Genomic DNA, 15,486 nt, shown 5'->3' on the forward strand with positions numbered 1-15,486 from the left:
GTCATGATGCTTCGAGTCAGTGACGCCTGGTTCAACCCCTGCATTGGCTGAGTCAGTGAATCAGCTGACCCTCAGATATGGACACGCTGCGAGAGAAGGAGGACGTGTAGCTGTTGCCTCTCCCCCTCCTGTCTGGCCTCGCTGTGTGGATCATCCTCTAAAGTGTGAACATTATTAGGGGACCAGTATCGGGTAAGATTATAGAGATAAGTGAAAGTAAGTCCGTGCATACATTGTAGTGTATTAGGTTATATAAGTTACCGCTAAACAACTGTTCTGTAATCATGCGAAACTTTTTCGGACCGAATTTTGTACTGTATTCCCCAGAAATAGTTGCTTGACCCAGATTAGTGTGCCATTGCGTTTTTCTTTAATGATCTGAATACTAAGATTATGACCGTAATTGTTAAAGTCTAGTTAAGATTTAAGTGCTAGTTAAGTGCCATCTCTCAGAACCAGTCAATGTAATGCAAGATGTCGCTTGTTGTCACGGTCAAAGGAACGAAGAAAGTACTTAGCGCTCTCATAATTGTTACCGCAGGAAGAGAAGCTAGGACAGAACCAAGCAATTCTCAATTTCATTTTTTTTTTTTTTGTGTGTGTGTGTGTGTGTGTGTGTGTGTGTAATTTAAAGTATGTACGAATAATAAAAGCGATAACTTTTATAATTTTCCAGATGAGCGGGTGGATGGAGTTAGGCGGTGGCTGGATGAAGATGGGTATGTTTTGTGGATTTTCAGAAAACTTTTGATACGGTAAAACACAGACATTTGCTGAAAACGTGAAGAAAAGTAGGCAATGGTGGAAAGAACTTCAGACTCTTTCAACTCTCAACTGGAGTCAAAAGGCTGTTGTACGAATTGGGAGCATGACAGAGTGGTTGGAAATTACGAAAAAGGTGAGACAACGTTGTATTTTGTCCCCAGACTTCTCTTTGTACCAACAAAAGGTTATGGCTGACTTGGTTGACTTAAAACGTGGACAATAAGTATGAAGATGAATAGAATGGAAGCAACAGAGATGTGGTTTACCAAAAGAGTGTTAAGAATATCTTGTGTGGCGAGAGAGTAATGGTGGTGGCTGGTACTGGAAGTTAATTAATGAGAACAATAAGAACTACACTGTTAAGATTTGGTGGGCACCTGGTAAAAGAGGACGGATTGGAAAAACACGTTGTTGGGAATGGTGAAAGGCCGAAGAGCAAGAGGAAAACAGAATAAAGCATATGGACAGCTTACTAGAGGATAATTCCACGCGTCACAAAAGTGGTCGACTTGATAAAATTGGCTGAGGACAGACAGTGGCGGCGTTCCATGGTCGCCCACGACAAAAAAGACATGGTATTGCGGTAAGATAAGGATGGAGCGTGGAGTCGGAACGCCTGGATGGATGAAGCGAGGAGTCATCGGCGTGGATGAATGAAGCGAGGAGCAGAGTGGGTGGATAGATGAAGCGAGGAGTCAGCAGGTGGATGGATGAAGAGAGGAGTCGAGCTGGTAGATAGATGGAGCGTAATCGAGCGGGTGGATGGACAAAGCAAGACAGCATATGAAAAGGACGTTTTGTATTGTGTTTGTGGCATGCAGTTTTAGATAATCCCCAGTAGAGATAGAGTAGAGATAATGATGTATACGAATACTCATGAAATAAAAGACGAAGTTGTATTGATACGGTGGTATTAAACTATGGTAAAATTCCTGTTGTTTGGTTGACCAAGTCCATAATGTTTTGTTTCATAGCCGCGGAACATGGCACATTATCCATAGAATAAATAGATGAACAATAAGGAAATATAAATGAGAATATCCGTAACTCCTATTTATTGTGAATCTAGTTTTTACGAATATTTAAGTTTACTGCAGCGAAAAAATTGGACTTAAAGGAGTAAGTATGTATTATGTAAATAGTCTGCGTTATCACTCTCCAGGCAAATAAACTATAATCTCAGCTCTTGTGTTGCATGTATATTGTACTGAAACTTCGACTTTGCTGTGTACCCTTATTGGTGTTGTACTGCTATGTTCACCCTGCATATCGTCGTGTTGTAATTGTTAGTGTAGGCAACCATGACATGCAGTTAGATGAACTATACCGATGTTCAGCTGTTAATTAACTTCGTAATCACCATCAGAACAATAAATTAGTAACGATATGATTCAGTAAGGAGTGTTCACAAATGTAAGTCGAAGTCTTTAGCACGACGTGTATGAACGCCTCTCTGGATTATAAGAGCAGGGCAGGGAAGCGGACTATAAATGACTGAAGTAGTAAACAGGTTAGTGACGCGCAGGTAATTGGGACAAGGTTGTTATGATCGTCATATGTGTGAGTCTCGGATGAATTGAACAGCAGCTGACGTTTCCCCGCGCATCACAGAATATTGTACTATCAACCTGCCAATGAGCTCGCGTAAGGTAAGGTATTCAAGATATCAATGAGGTAAAACATTCGGTTAAACAAAAAATAAATTAATAAAAGATGCAAAAATTTTTAATATCCAGCTTTAAATATCATTGGCTCAGCTGCCTCAGCCACCAAGCTCTTCATCATAGGGTAGTTAAACATGAATAACTATCGTGCTTGATGATCAAAAGACTGCAGGTAACTAGCGGATCAGTCCAATGTCAGAGAGGGGGAGGAAAGGTGACAGGCTGAAAGTGGACCTGGAATGGGTAGTGGGCGAGTCCATTGTAAAGCACGGGAAAGAGTGATGATAGTTCGGCAGTAGTAGTAGTAGGCGAGTCCATTATTATGATAGGGGAGTTCTGATGCTGAAGGGGAATTGGGCGAGTCCATTACAATGACCATGACCTACATTTCAGTCCACCCGTGGCCTTGAAATTCAAAACCAAAACAAATTTCTTCCATTTGGCCTTGAATCCTTAAGAATGTAAACAAACCTGGCCCCAACACTGCCTTCATGGCCGTGATGTGGCCCTGACCGAGAGACAACCAAAACAAATCCCCCTCTAACCAAAACATTGGCCATGCCTTTGACCTTGAACTCGAGACTACGTAAACAAACACACCCGACCTATCCCAACATATCCGTTGGCTTGTTAACTAGTTCAAACCCAACTATAATCCGACTCTGATAACCGTTAGTTTCTTTACAGTAACTAGCCATTAACTTCTGGTAGGGCAATCTAACACTTATAATATTCATTTTTTTTTCTCTTTTTTTCTGTTTTCTAATGAACATCCATTTTTTTCTTATTAATGAGTTAATTCACCACTCGTAGTAAGGTGTAATAGGATTTTGTGGTTCTTTCTAAGGCACAAGGAAAGAGGAAATTATAAAGGATCTTTATTTCGTCATTTACAGGTTAGAAAGTGGAACTGCTGGTCTGCTGTCCCGCGAGCGAGGCCCTGGATATTTTCTAAAGAAGGGTGGGAAGGAGACCTGAATCCTGGGTGCTTCAAAATCTGCTGGCCTCTAATCTAGGACCTCACGCTGTCTTCAGGGCGTTTCAATGGACGATTCTTACAAATTAAACTGCCGAAACATAAATACATTAATACGAACAATAAATAATAGTCACACATCTATGGTACAGGTGTATCGGATGCCCGCACCCACACCACACACAAAGCGGTCGTGGCGGATATATTTTATACATTACAAAGTGCAAAGTTAAAGAAAATTAATCCATACATGTTTACTTAATTATCTACTAAAATTATACCTTTTTCTTATTTCCCTTTCAAATTTACAAAACTTAATGTGTCAAGAGTTTTGCAGACGGACAAGGGAGAGAGAGAGAATTTTATATAGTGACTATGTATGTATCATGTAAAGATGTAAAAGTAAGTATGTTTGTACTGTATAATAATATAATATATACTATATGTAATATTGCATAAATAATTAAATATGAAGGAAAGCAACCAGACTGGCAGAGAGAGAGAGAGAGAGAGAGAGAGAGAGAGAGAGAGAGAGAGAGAGAGAGAGAGAGAGAGAGAGAGAGAGCTTAGATGGAGGAGACAGGGAGAGGCGTATGAGAAATGTAGAAATAAGGAGGGGGTGGGCTTGATAGAGGTGTTGCTTAATTTACACGTCACGTCTTCTGGCCAGTGATTTTACCTACTAAAATTCCTCGAGTTAACAAGTCGCTTTCGTTAGATACACAAGTAAAACATTGCTTCATCAAGTAGAAAGCCAGCTGTACTTACGACATCCGAAGATCTCTCAATTCTGACATACGATACTTCTCCAATCTATGTATTTCATCCTTTCCTCATCTGACATCTATTTCTGAAACAGGATCCAGAGTAAGTAACCTTCATAAAGTTCTTTCCTGATTTATTTATCTATTTATTTATTTATTTACTTTTTTTTTTTTTTTTGCTATTGCAACCTTTAATGTATTTTATCTTAAATCAACCTACATATAAAATAATAAATGATATTATATACATTCTTCGTTGTTCCTTCTCCACAATAAGGTCGCTACTGCAACTACAAATTTATCTAGGTAGTTCAAGGAGAGTAACCAAAACGAGGTATCCACATTACATTGTACTGCCATTGACCATGACCATACAAAACCATCAAAACATCAGGCAGCTGTTGAAAAGGGTCATCCCTTAAGGGTCATCCCTTTAACTCTCCCTTTAAACTACATTTTCTCTCATTCTACTATGGATGACTTTAGAAGTTATCTTCCTAATACCATACAAAAGAGCGAAATTACTCAATAAAACTATGATTTCTCGTTCTAGTCTTCCTTACATAAAGTGAAATTTTGTATCACAATGGAGATCCTCATTAAAAACGCTTCATATTTAATATATCGAAAAAAAAAATCTTATCAAACCCCACCGTACGCCCCATTGCTTGAAACTATATTTCTAGTTCGCATCTTCATTACATGCAATCAAATTATATGCCATACATGCAGATTCACACATACATGATCACCTCACATATGTATGTTCTATATATAACCTGCTCCTGAGAAAATACACCATCATGCTTACGGATAAAATGAGAGGGGAGACTGTTGCAACATGACTGGCGTAGGAGATATAAGCAAGCAATTGTTTCCCTTTTTAAATACGTAACTTAACAAGGAGAGATACATGTATTTTCTCTGCTTTGTGCACTGTTTCTATTAGAGGTCAGGGAATGATAAAAGTAAAGAGTTGCTATACGGTACAAACTTTCTACAGAGGGAGAAGGGGGAGGGGGAAAGAAAACATCACCGCATTGGAAAAGTTGGATAAGCACAGGAGCGGTTGTCTTTTAACTTTCATCCCCATATTGAGTAAGTTATCTTCATTTTCTTACGTACGGAAGTGAGGGTGTGTATCTGGTAGGCGCAGAAATAAAGTCCCTGTTGTATATTACGATATACTCGTATTATGAAGTGTACAGACTGGAGGAGTTAGGCTTATTGTACTTGACTGAAGGATGGTGGAAATGTTAGCTTGGGTCGGGTTTTATCTCTTGTTTTCTGTAAATACTGATGTTGCTTCTATGATTGGTGTCAAGTTCAGTATTTTATTCCTCAGAGTTGCCCTACCTACAGCATCTCTCTCTCTCTCTCTCTCTCTCTCTCTCTCTCTCTCTCTCTCTCTCTCTCTCTCTCTCTCTCTCTCTCTCCAGTATCCTACATTTCCAGTAAAGCGTATGCTGGCGTCTTGACTCATTAAACTCTACTCCAGTGTCTTATATGAACGAAACTGACAGAGATCATGGAAGGTTCTGTTCACCGGTGACTGCCTGTGCTTGGATATTCTTAACTGATAAGTAATCACAACTTGCTGGGCTTGCATTAGTGCGTTACTTTTTTCCTGCTTCTTTTTCTACCAGGCCCACCTCTTGATTAGTGTAACCTCTGCTATACTGTTCGGAAAGCTGTAGAAATATTTTGTTGTCCATGTTTTTCTTTTATGCAGTGACTTCAGAAACTGTTGGATTAAGGTTATATTTTTTTTTATTTTATTAAAAAAACTAGACACGAGGATCCATTGAGCTAGACCTGACGCTCTATTACTCTGTGTCTTCTTATTTAAATGGTTATTACATTCTCTCTCTCTCTCTCTCTCTCTCTCTCTCTCTCTCTCTCTCTCTCTCTCTCTCTCTCTCTCTCTCTCTCTCTCTCTCTCTCTCTCTCTCTCTCTCTCTCTCTCAGAATTTATTTCCTTCAAAATAATTTACTTACTCCCTTTAGTTTATAAACAGGATGTTGTTTTACAATTTACCATCTTTTTACTTTGTTGACAGCTAGGTGTCTTTTATATTAGATGAAGCAATTAACACTACCAGAAGTAATGAATGAAGTCTTTATAAACATCTACAAGAAAGAATGGGATTAGAAAGAATAGATTTTGCACTTTCTACCCAGTTTAAAGACTGGAAGTAGTTATAGAAGAAGTAAAAGATATCTCAGAATTATTAATAATTAAGGAAAGATGTACCAAATAGCAGTCAAAGGGTTAATCTGGGGACACTAGTAATTACCACAGTTGAGATACAAGGACTTGGTAATGCAAGAATTCCTCTCATGATATTTTTCATTCTCTTAACAAGAGTGTGGGCTAAAGTTGGTAAGTTTAAGAAAATGCCAAAGTATCACCTTTACTAACTTTACTTTTCTTTGCTCAAAAATCTTGGAGGAGCAAATTATATTTATAGATGCAGGAGGGTGTGGAGGAAAGGACCAGTTCTTAGATCAGGCATGGTAATAGTAATAAGGTTAAGAACTACTGATCCATAATATCTGAGGACTGTACTAGCACATTTAATACAACTTGGGAGCATATCTCTTCTAGTCTGACTATCCTCTAAGCTATTTATTTGGATCTTAAAAATAAAACATCTCTATCTATGACTGAAACTAACATACCACATGAAAGAGGATAGCAAGAGAAGATGCCCACAAGCAGATGATCACACTCATGCTCATACTTGCAGGCTTTAGCAGGGGAGGTGTCCAGGCAGGCAGGAGTAAACTGTAAGATGGTGCAAGCCTTTGCAGGGGAAGTGTCCAGGCAGGGAGGAATAAACTGTAAGATGCTGCAGGGCTTTGCTGGCAAAGTCTCCAGGCAGGCAGGAGTAAACTGTAAGATGGTGCAAGAAGCTCCTAAACTGTTGGAGAGAAATGGAAATCTCAGAGATTCTTTTGTCAAATGTTTTGTACAACTGAGACACATGCTTCATGTTTTCATCTTGCACAACTCAAGAAGTATGAGTAAGTGACATATTATATTATGAATAACCAGAATAGTGATTAGAACCTAAATGTACAAGTGAAGAATCCCCAATAATAAATAGGTTCCATAAAGAGAATATTTTCTGTTTTGCAGGACTAAAATGGCTTGGATGAGTCTTTTGTATGCAGTCATACTGCCCAACATTGGAGGAATTGCTAATGCATTTGTGATAAAAAACCATGTTCGAGATTGGTACGACAAGGTTGGTATGCTTTTGTATAGTACCAAAGTACTTTTTGAAACCCAGTTTTCTCTGAGGAAAAGATTGAATATTAAAACTGTCAGGGAATATATAGTATATGTAATGCTTACATGTTAATGAGTAAATTAGTGAAAATTGCAGTGAATGCTTTAGTAAAACCAATATGAGGTTATTTTTTTAATCTCTTCCAGTCTAACAAGTCTAGTCTCTTCTAGTCTAGTCAAGTAACAAAATAAGACTGAAAGCAAGGCCCAATAACTTACATTAATTTACTCCTGCCCCTTCATAATGAGACCATACTCATATAACATCTACTGACATGTTATTTTCTCTCTATCAGAAAATCAAGAAGCCTTCATGGCGACCTCCTAATAAAGCTTTTGGACCAGTATGGACGTTATTGTACTGCATGATGGGCTATGCATCATACAGAGTCTGGATGGAGCTGGATGAGCCAAACATTATGTCATTAACAACTCTTCCCACTCCACTGAAGCTGTTCTTGCTGCAGCTATGCTTGAACTGGATTTGGACTCCAATATTCTTTGTGTATAAACATCTTACTCTGGTGAGTTCTTTTAATCTCTATACTGTTGTTATAAATGTTTTCTAAGAACAGTATTTTCAACGAATGTTTTCTAAGGCCTAATTATGGTAAAAACTCTTGATGCTAATACACAGAATTTCATTTTGGGGAGATAAAATGCTTACATATGAATCTGAGAGAATAATTTTGCAATGTCCATTATGACAAATTCTTTGACTACATGCATGAAATTTGTATATACCCTGAGATCATTATAAAGTTTTCTCAATTGCTGACAATCTGTTCCAGGCTTTGTTTGAGATCCTGCTCCTGGATGGTTCTGTTGCCATGACAATGTTTGCCTTCTGGAAGGAGGATGCCTTGGCAGGGCTGCTGTTGATTCCCTACCTGGCCTGGCTCACTCTGGCCACTGCTCTCACTACTGCAATATGGATATCAAATCCAAATTGGCGCTTTGGACCAGATTCCAAAAAGAAAAAGTAGTCATCCTTTTGTCATGGAAAGAAAATGTAAAACCTAAATAGCTAAAAAAATATTGTGGTTTTCACATTCATAAAAAGTACAAAATTCATTTAAAATATGCAATAAAACAAAATTATGTATTTGATCTAAGACTGAAACTTGTAGGAAACTTATAAGAAGTGGATTTGTGAGTCTCAGGCTTTTTGGTGTTGAATTTTCCCCTTCAGGATGTATTCCAAAAACTTAAGCAATAATGTGTTTATACAACTAATCTAAGTTTAGGAGAATTCCTCAAGAAGACTCGCTGAGATAGTAAAAAAAACATCAGTAAAGGTGTATACACACACACACAGTATAAGTGGTTAGAAAGCTACACTTATAACAACAAATTACTGTACATTTTAAGGAACATGAGGATTTTGTGTGGAACTTAACTTTGGGAATGATTTCCTTCCTCCACTCTAAGCAGTTCCTTGAAGTATTTAACCAAGCATGATCTTTACTTCAGCCTCTTGTCCTGATTCACAACGTCAAAGTACAAGCCTGCCTGTGTCTGATTCATAAGTAAAACTGACAAATTTTACTGAGCTTTGGCTGAGAAATATATATGTATGCTGTGTAATGGGAGCTTCCAAGACTGACAATTTGCTTTATATTGTGTTGGGAATGGGATGCTTGAGCCAAAAATAATAGAGTTGTATATGACTGTCTCCATAAGGTATCATTCTGGGTAAGAGAGAGAGAGAGATGCTGGAGAGTTAACCATGTTCAAAATGAGCCACATTGTAACCCATCTACACACACACACACACACACACACACACACACACACACACACACACACACACACACACACACACACACACACACACACACACACTGTACTGCCTTGTCCACCATGACAATGTTCCAAGTCAAGAAATTTGTGTCCATCTTATATAAATTTCCCAATAATAACTTACAACTTATCAGACATGTTTTTGTACTGCAGACTCCTAAATAATTCTGCAGCCTAGAAAAGAGAGAACTAATCTCCTATTCTCTCTTTTTCCTTATGACTGTACAATAAATTCTTCCCAGTGTTCAGAATGTTAATGAAGGATGATCATAGCAGAAAAAGAGGTTAAGATATGCTAATATATATACTTAAACATAAGGTGACTATTCTGTATGATGGTTGTGCAAGCTTAGAATTAAAGAAGCCCTGAAATAGTTGGGTTTAATGTGATATATTCTTTCTTACACTTAAATTACAGCAACCTATTGACATGCACATGATCACAAAGGAAAGTTTAGATGACATTTAGCAAAACCTTTGTGCAGAGAGCAATAAAGCTTGGTGAGTTATGTGCTTAAATTTGTTGTGAGATGTTATGTGTTTAATGGGGTTTGATATAAATGCTTTCTTACATGCCTGTGCATTTCTTTAATAAATATATAATTTTAATAGTTGTTTCTCCTATTACATCAGGACAGTATATGGAAACTGAGAACATGACTTGCGGATTTGCTTACAGTGGCTGAAAAAATAATATAAAAATACATATGTATTTAAGAATGAATCTACCAAACATTTACTCATGGTCCTTCCTTTCACTTTCCATGATTATTCCCTCAAAAAAAAAATATTACTTCTTACACTATCATAGATAACTTGAATTTTATAAACACAACTCACATTCATTTTTTTTCCCTGTAATCTTATACTGTCATGGCATACTCAGTCTTCCTACACAGCGCTGGAAGAAGGTTGAGATGACAACACTGACGAGTATAAGGTTTTGGCAAGATAGTTCAAGTAGTAGCTACGTAGACACTTCTTGTTATCGACATTGTTTTTGTCCTATACACTAAATACATACCTACTATAACTTAATGGAAGGAAGACTTCACCAGGCTCTTATATGCATTCCTTGCAATGCAATAAGAATCGTGCCACAGTAGAGCATGATACATCCCGCATCCAAGGAAGACAAGTGACCGCTATACAACCTCTTAAGCTTCCCTGAACTCGACTGAGCTTCCCTTGAGCTTTTTTTTTTTTTTAGAAAAGTGGGGTGAAGCGAAGTAAGAGTGGGGATAGAAGAAGGATATAGTGAGAAATATTGAAGTATAGTAAGAGGTAACAGTGTGTGGGCAGTCCACGTTGCTATTGTTGATATCCCTTGAGCTAAGCAAGAGAAGTGTTTATTATAGTCTGAGCTTTGAAGCTGCTCACGGCGCGCGGTTCACTGTTTCACTGCTTCGGCTGAAACTCGCTTGTCAACATCATCTCCCCCCAGGTCTATGTAATACTGCATGATATTATATGGACATTGACCCCATGATCTGATGTCAGTACGCCTGAATTTGACCAGTGTGAACTCACCACTAGCTCATCTTTCCATCTCAACTGATCCTCCTCCTCTAACTAATGCTTCACTCGCCGCCTTGAGCCACCTCTTGTCCCTGACCCCTATGGCTTCTGTAGAGCCTTCTTTTCATTCTCTTTATAAAAAATGCAACCATAAAACTATAATATTAACGTCTGTATAAAAGACTAGATACCCCACTGATATTAGGCACCAAATACTGCTGCCGCAACATCCTTCACTCCTCTTAGTGAGATGTTTGTTTCTCCAGCTTGCATCCCTTTTTGTTGTCTACTTAATATATCTTTCCTAAGACTTCTCATTGTATAATATCATTGTATCATTGTATAGTTACTTTATTGTACTCTGACTTGTAAATGAAGCTACTACTTGATTTCTAGTTAGTTTACCGGTATGTGTGTGTGTGTGTGTCATAGTTGATCTTTCACTTATAACACCTTATTCAACATTATACCACTTACACATCCACCACATGTTCGTCTGACTACTGGCAAACTACATGGCAAGTTAATGATACACCAGATACGGTATGTGGACACTTTACATACAAGGAACACTGTAGATGAAACACTCCGAAGCAAAAACAAGACAAGCATAAGACAAGCATCACCCACCGCCTGGATGGGGCAAGGGTGTCACTTATTGGTTTAGGTGGCACATCAATAAACCAACATAAGACCCTTGCTCCATTGGCCAAGGAGTTGTCTGACTGGCTAGGTGACAGCGGGATGACCATGAAATGCCCCTCCAGACAACTAGATGGCCAGGTGGTGGGGAGCTATACAGGCGTTCTGAAGCGCGGCTAGACCAGCTTAGGATGAGATGAGTAGGACAGAGTTCGGTGCAATGATGTTTACCACACTGATTTATCGCACTGGCATTTCCAGACCTTTAAGCTTCTCCATGGTGTACGGTGATGCAAATTGAACGGGAGGGACAAGGAGAGGGAGTTCTCGAGACTGGTGCCATGCAAGGTGCCTTATCAGATCCCGAGCCCCCGAGCCTTGGCGCGCTTGCCACTCCAGAGGGTACAGATGACGTGAAGACGAGAGACACTGCATGACAAAGCGGAAGATCGCAGCTATTTTATCACCATTACTAGATTATCTATTGGTTGTTATATCCCATTCGTAAGAGTAGACACTATCACCGAACAATTTTCCTTTTCTTTCGTTAATTTTCTTTCTCCCTCTCCTTTTTTGGGTTTCCAGAGGAACAGCATCGGTTAATTTGCCTCAAGCTTTTAAATGTCTATTGAAAGTTTCTGATGTGAGAGAAGTTGAATGATATTTTAAAGCATCATTATAATTTTGCAGCCAAGAGAGATGATGACAAAAGTTCTTTCACAAATGAATCTGGCAAACACGGTCCGTTGTGGATTACTCTATGGGCGATGGAGATGCTGTTCTGGCTAACACCCTGATGCACTCGGGTCTTCTTGGCTCGGGCCCTGTCACTGACCACCTGCGAACTGACCAGCGTCGTTCAGAACACCCGGAAGGAGGGAATTCAGCGGGGAACATCTTTAACTATTGTAATTCCGTCCGTTTTCCTTCATGCACAATATATCTGGATTAATGCTTGACACACTTACAAAGTGAGAACAACATTCCGGCACAAGGTCACCCTGGTAATGAGTAGTCTTCTCACAAGCCACCGCCACGGGTTCCCGCTGGCGGCACTTCGCCCGTCTCTAACATCAATATGTATGGGGCCATCGTGATACGACATATCAAAATAAATTTCAAAGTAGCACTTATCAATTTTCACATATTTAAATTTCTTGAATGAATTAAGTTTCCTTAATTATAATTAACAAAATAATTTTCTTTACCAAAAATATCACCTTTGAAGATTACGAAGCAGAGATGGTGGACGACTCTTAAAATCGAACTGTACAATGAGTAGAGCACGTACACATTGCCACAAATAACAGCCAGATGGTCACCAGCTACGTAGCAGGCTGCCCTCAGCCGAGGGAATGGGTGGCGGTGGTGGCGGGAGAGGAGGGGAAGAGCTGCATGACAGTTTCTGACTACAAACAGGTGTCGGGCAAACCACAGAGACCGCTGAGGCACCGCGGCGACCGACTGAGTGAGGACCAGTGGTTTCTCCGACGTCCTGCATCATCACAAGGCCACCAGTTAGCTTTGATAGGTGACTGGTAGCCGGTGACCCATGCTTGGCCCCTAGGTGGGCTGCTGGGCGGAGCTGGGAGGGAGGGCGGCAGTGTGGTGAAACACTTTGTGAGGCTGGCTGGCGCCTCCCTCCAGCCCTGCGCACTGCAACAGAACTCCTGTTCATTACATCCTGCCGAGAGTTTCTTCTCACATCGCTCAACATTACCAATGAATAACTCATGCTCTCTGTTTTATGTCACTAGATGCATCAGGGACTGATTTGATTGAAGGCGCTGCAGTAATACTAAGGCGCTGCTATATGCATCAGAAATTCCAGAGATCATGATCCACACGGGGGTCACGTAATGAGAATGACATCTAATATCCATCAAATAAGATAAGAATGTACTTGACGACTCACTCTTTCAGTAAAAAAAAAAAAAAAGAAAAGAAAAGAAAGAAATACAAAATTTGCTTACCTTGGGTCACCGTGATGATCTACTGTGTGTGTGTGTGTGTGTGTGTGTGTGTGTGTGTGTGTGTGTGTGTGTGTGTGTGTGTGTGTGTGTGTGCCCTCCTCGTTGCCCTCAGCGGTCTGGTCCACACTAACAGAACAGGTGGGCGCGCGAGGTATATATTTGACGCACACCAACTGGGGAGGGGAGGAAGGAAGGACAGGGTGGTGAGGAGCACATGGGTGGGAGAGTGACTCACCCGCCGAAGCAGCGGTGAAATGAAGCCACATGTTTGGTGTGTCAGGAACGACAGTATTTGTTCATTCCAGTGCATTCTGTTAAATTACCATGTGATCAAGAAATTGAGAGAAACGAGAACTATAATCGCATTCTCAAATTTTCCCGCGCTTTACTCTAGCCGATGCGCTCTATCGGGACGGTCACGCTCACGGTCCAATCACATGTTATTACATGCATTTCAATGGAAGATTCACGGCACAGACACACACACATTCATTTAAAAAATAACAACGTGGTCTCCCCACAATCTTTAATCTACTACTTTCCTTCTATTTCCTCTCTTTTACTTCTGTCCAAACTCTTCTATATTCTCAATCTTTCTACAAGCAAAAGAAAAGAAGCATTCACAAGTGCTCACGGTCCCCATTAATGATGTACATGTAATGATATGCAACTGGACTAGCTGCAAAATGAATGGAATGAGTAAAAGACAGTGTGAGTGTAAAAGATCATTCTGAAATTAATGGAATAAGCAAAAGATAGTGTGAGTGAGTGAGTGCAAAAGATAATTCTAAAATGAGAGGAATGAGCAAAAGACTGTGAATGAGTTGAGTGTACATCACTAGAGATCTGACCACGACTGTCAAAAGTTTGCCCGGGTCTGGGAGAGAGAACAACTTTTTTCAGCTTATTACTCAGTTCATCATCCCACAGCGTGTTTCCCCTTTCGAAAAATGTCAATATATTGCTAAATAAGAGTTTATTCAGCACAAGAAGGGTGAAACAGCGGACAAATACTAATTATACTGCACAGGACACTACACATACTACATTCTTGCTTACGTCTATCTCGGCTGATGCTCAAGGAGAAACTGACAGTGCGAAATAAAGGCAGACTCGGGCAGTGAATGACATGTACTGGACACATAGTGATTAGTTGACTTTTGGCATTCCACACACTCATACATATTTCTTCTTTTATCATACTTTAGGGTAGTTTTTAATGTTTACTAATATTCATTAGCTACAAAAAAAAAAAGTATTATCCTCAGGGGTTAATTTAACCCAGTTTGGGAACCACTGGTAAAATAAGGAATTAATCCCAAGAGGCTCCATTCTTCCTTCCTTCTTCGGAGACTCAGAGCACATGACTTAGTATGTGTAATAATTACAGGTGATATAACATTTGGCTGTGGTCAATAAACAAGTACTTTCATTTGGGCAGCGCTACCAGCCTTACGCCACCGCTCACGACTGAAGGATAGCACTCTCTCTTACAGACACATGACTGTGAGGACGTGACACCCGGCGCATCGCTAGACTGATCATTCACTCCACGTGGTGTGTGTGTGTGTGTGTGTGTGTGTGTGCTATTTTTACTTCATCCTAAATCATGACACTTCTATTTTCATTACCTAGTCCACCATCCCTACATTGGCATGCCATGCGGCTCCTCGACGCCGCGCGTGGCGTAAATATTTTCCCCTGAGTTGACGGTTGCTACGCTCGGCCCACGTTCACCTCCTCAGTAGATTATGAAAGGCTGTTTTTTTTTTTCTCTTGCACACTCTTGTCGTTATATCACTCACGCATTCGACGCATTAGATATATGTTTGTTTGTGGGCTCTAAACACGTACACGTTTTTAGAGAGAGAGAGAGAGAGAGAGAGAGAGAGAGAGAGAGAGAGAGAGAGAGAGAGATCGTTTCGCACTGAGTTGAGGACAGTGATGTAAAGCTGTTTCCGTTGCTACACAAGGACGAGCATAAAATAGCAGATTGTCCGAGGTAGACATTTAGATAATGGTACGTGACTATAGGAGAACGATGCAGACTTTGAACTCTATAATAGAGAAATCAAGTAACAACATT

The 15,486-nt window shown here is 39.9% G+C and overlaps 1 protein-coding gene and 2 long non-coding RNA genes across 7 annotated transcripts; 2 read left to right on the forward strand and 1 right to left on the reverse strand.

The window, feature by feature from the left end:
• Positions 1-63: 63 nt before the first annotated feature.
• LOC135106692 (uncharacterized) lies at positions 64-1,696 on the forward strand. Its single transcript, XR_010271410.1, has 2 exons — positions 64-192; positions 677-1,696. It is a non-coding gene; the product is annotated as an uncharacterized LOC135106692 (long non-coding RNA).
• Positions 1,697-3,294: 1,598 nt separating this feature from the next.
• Positions 3,295-13,559, reverse strand: LOC135106867 (uncharacterized). Of its 4 annotated transcripts, none has more exons than XR_010271488.1 (5): positions 13,401-13,559; positions 10,292-13,083; positions 6,914-7,093; positions 4,174-4,255; positions 3,295-3,496 (listed from the first exon to the last, which is right to left on the reverse strand). It is a non-coding gene; the product is annotated as an uncharacterized LOC135106867 (long non-coding RNA). The 4 variants fall into 4 exon arrangements; XR_010271487.1 differs by having other exon boundaries at positions 8,209-13,083; XR_010271489.1 differs by having other exon boundaries at positions 4,085-4,255; positions 8,209-13,083.
• On the forward strand, positions 5,136-9,876 carry LOC135106866 (translocator protein-like). 2 transcript variants are annotated; one of them, XM_064016233.1, is made up of 4 exons: positions 5,136-5,267; positions 7,312-7,420; positions 7,761-7,988; positions 8,256-9,876. In XM_064016233.1, exons 2-4 carry the CDS (start codon positions 7,319-7,321, stop codon positions 8,448-8,450), a joined length of 525 nt encoding a protein of 174 aa, XP_063872303.1. In that variant the 5' UTR covers positions 5,136-5,267; positions 7,312-7,318; the 3' UTR covers positions 8,451-9,876. The 2 variants fall into 2 exon arrangements, with proteins under 2 accessions (XP_063872303.1, XP_063872304.1); XM_064016234.1 differs by lacking the exon at positions 5,136-5,267 and adding an exon at positions 6,930-7,067.
• Positions 13,560-15,486: the final 1,927 nt, after the last annotated feature.

Source organism: Scylla paramamosain, chromosome 14 (genome assembly GCF_035594125.1).
Source record: "Scylla paramamosain isolate STU-SP2022 chromosome 14, ASM3559412v1, whole genome shotgun sequence".
Classification (NCBI taxonomy): Eukaryota; Metazoa; Arthropoda; class Malacostraca; order Decapoda; family Portunidae; genus Scylla; species Scylla paramamosain.

What these genes read in the sequence shown, in the direction of transcription:
- LOC135106866 (XM_064016233.1), top strand. Translation starts at nt 7,319, where the DNA reads ATGGCTTGGATGAGTCTTTTGTATGCAGTCATACTGCCCAACATTGGA. An exon ending in TTCGAGATTGGTACGACAAG is followed by an intron (nt 7,421 to 7,760) that starts GTTGGTATGCTT and finishes TCTCTCTATCAG; the next exon opens with AAAATCAAGAAGCCTTCATG. An exon ending in TGTATAAACATCTTACTCTG is followed by an intron (nt 7,989 to 8,255) that starts GTGAGTTCTTTT and finishes AATCTGTTCCAG; the next exon opens with GCTTTGTTTGAGATCCTGCT.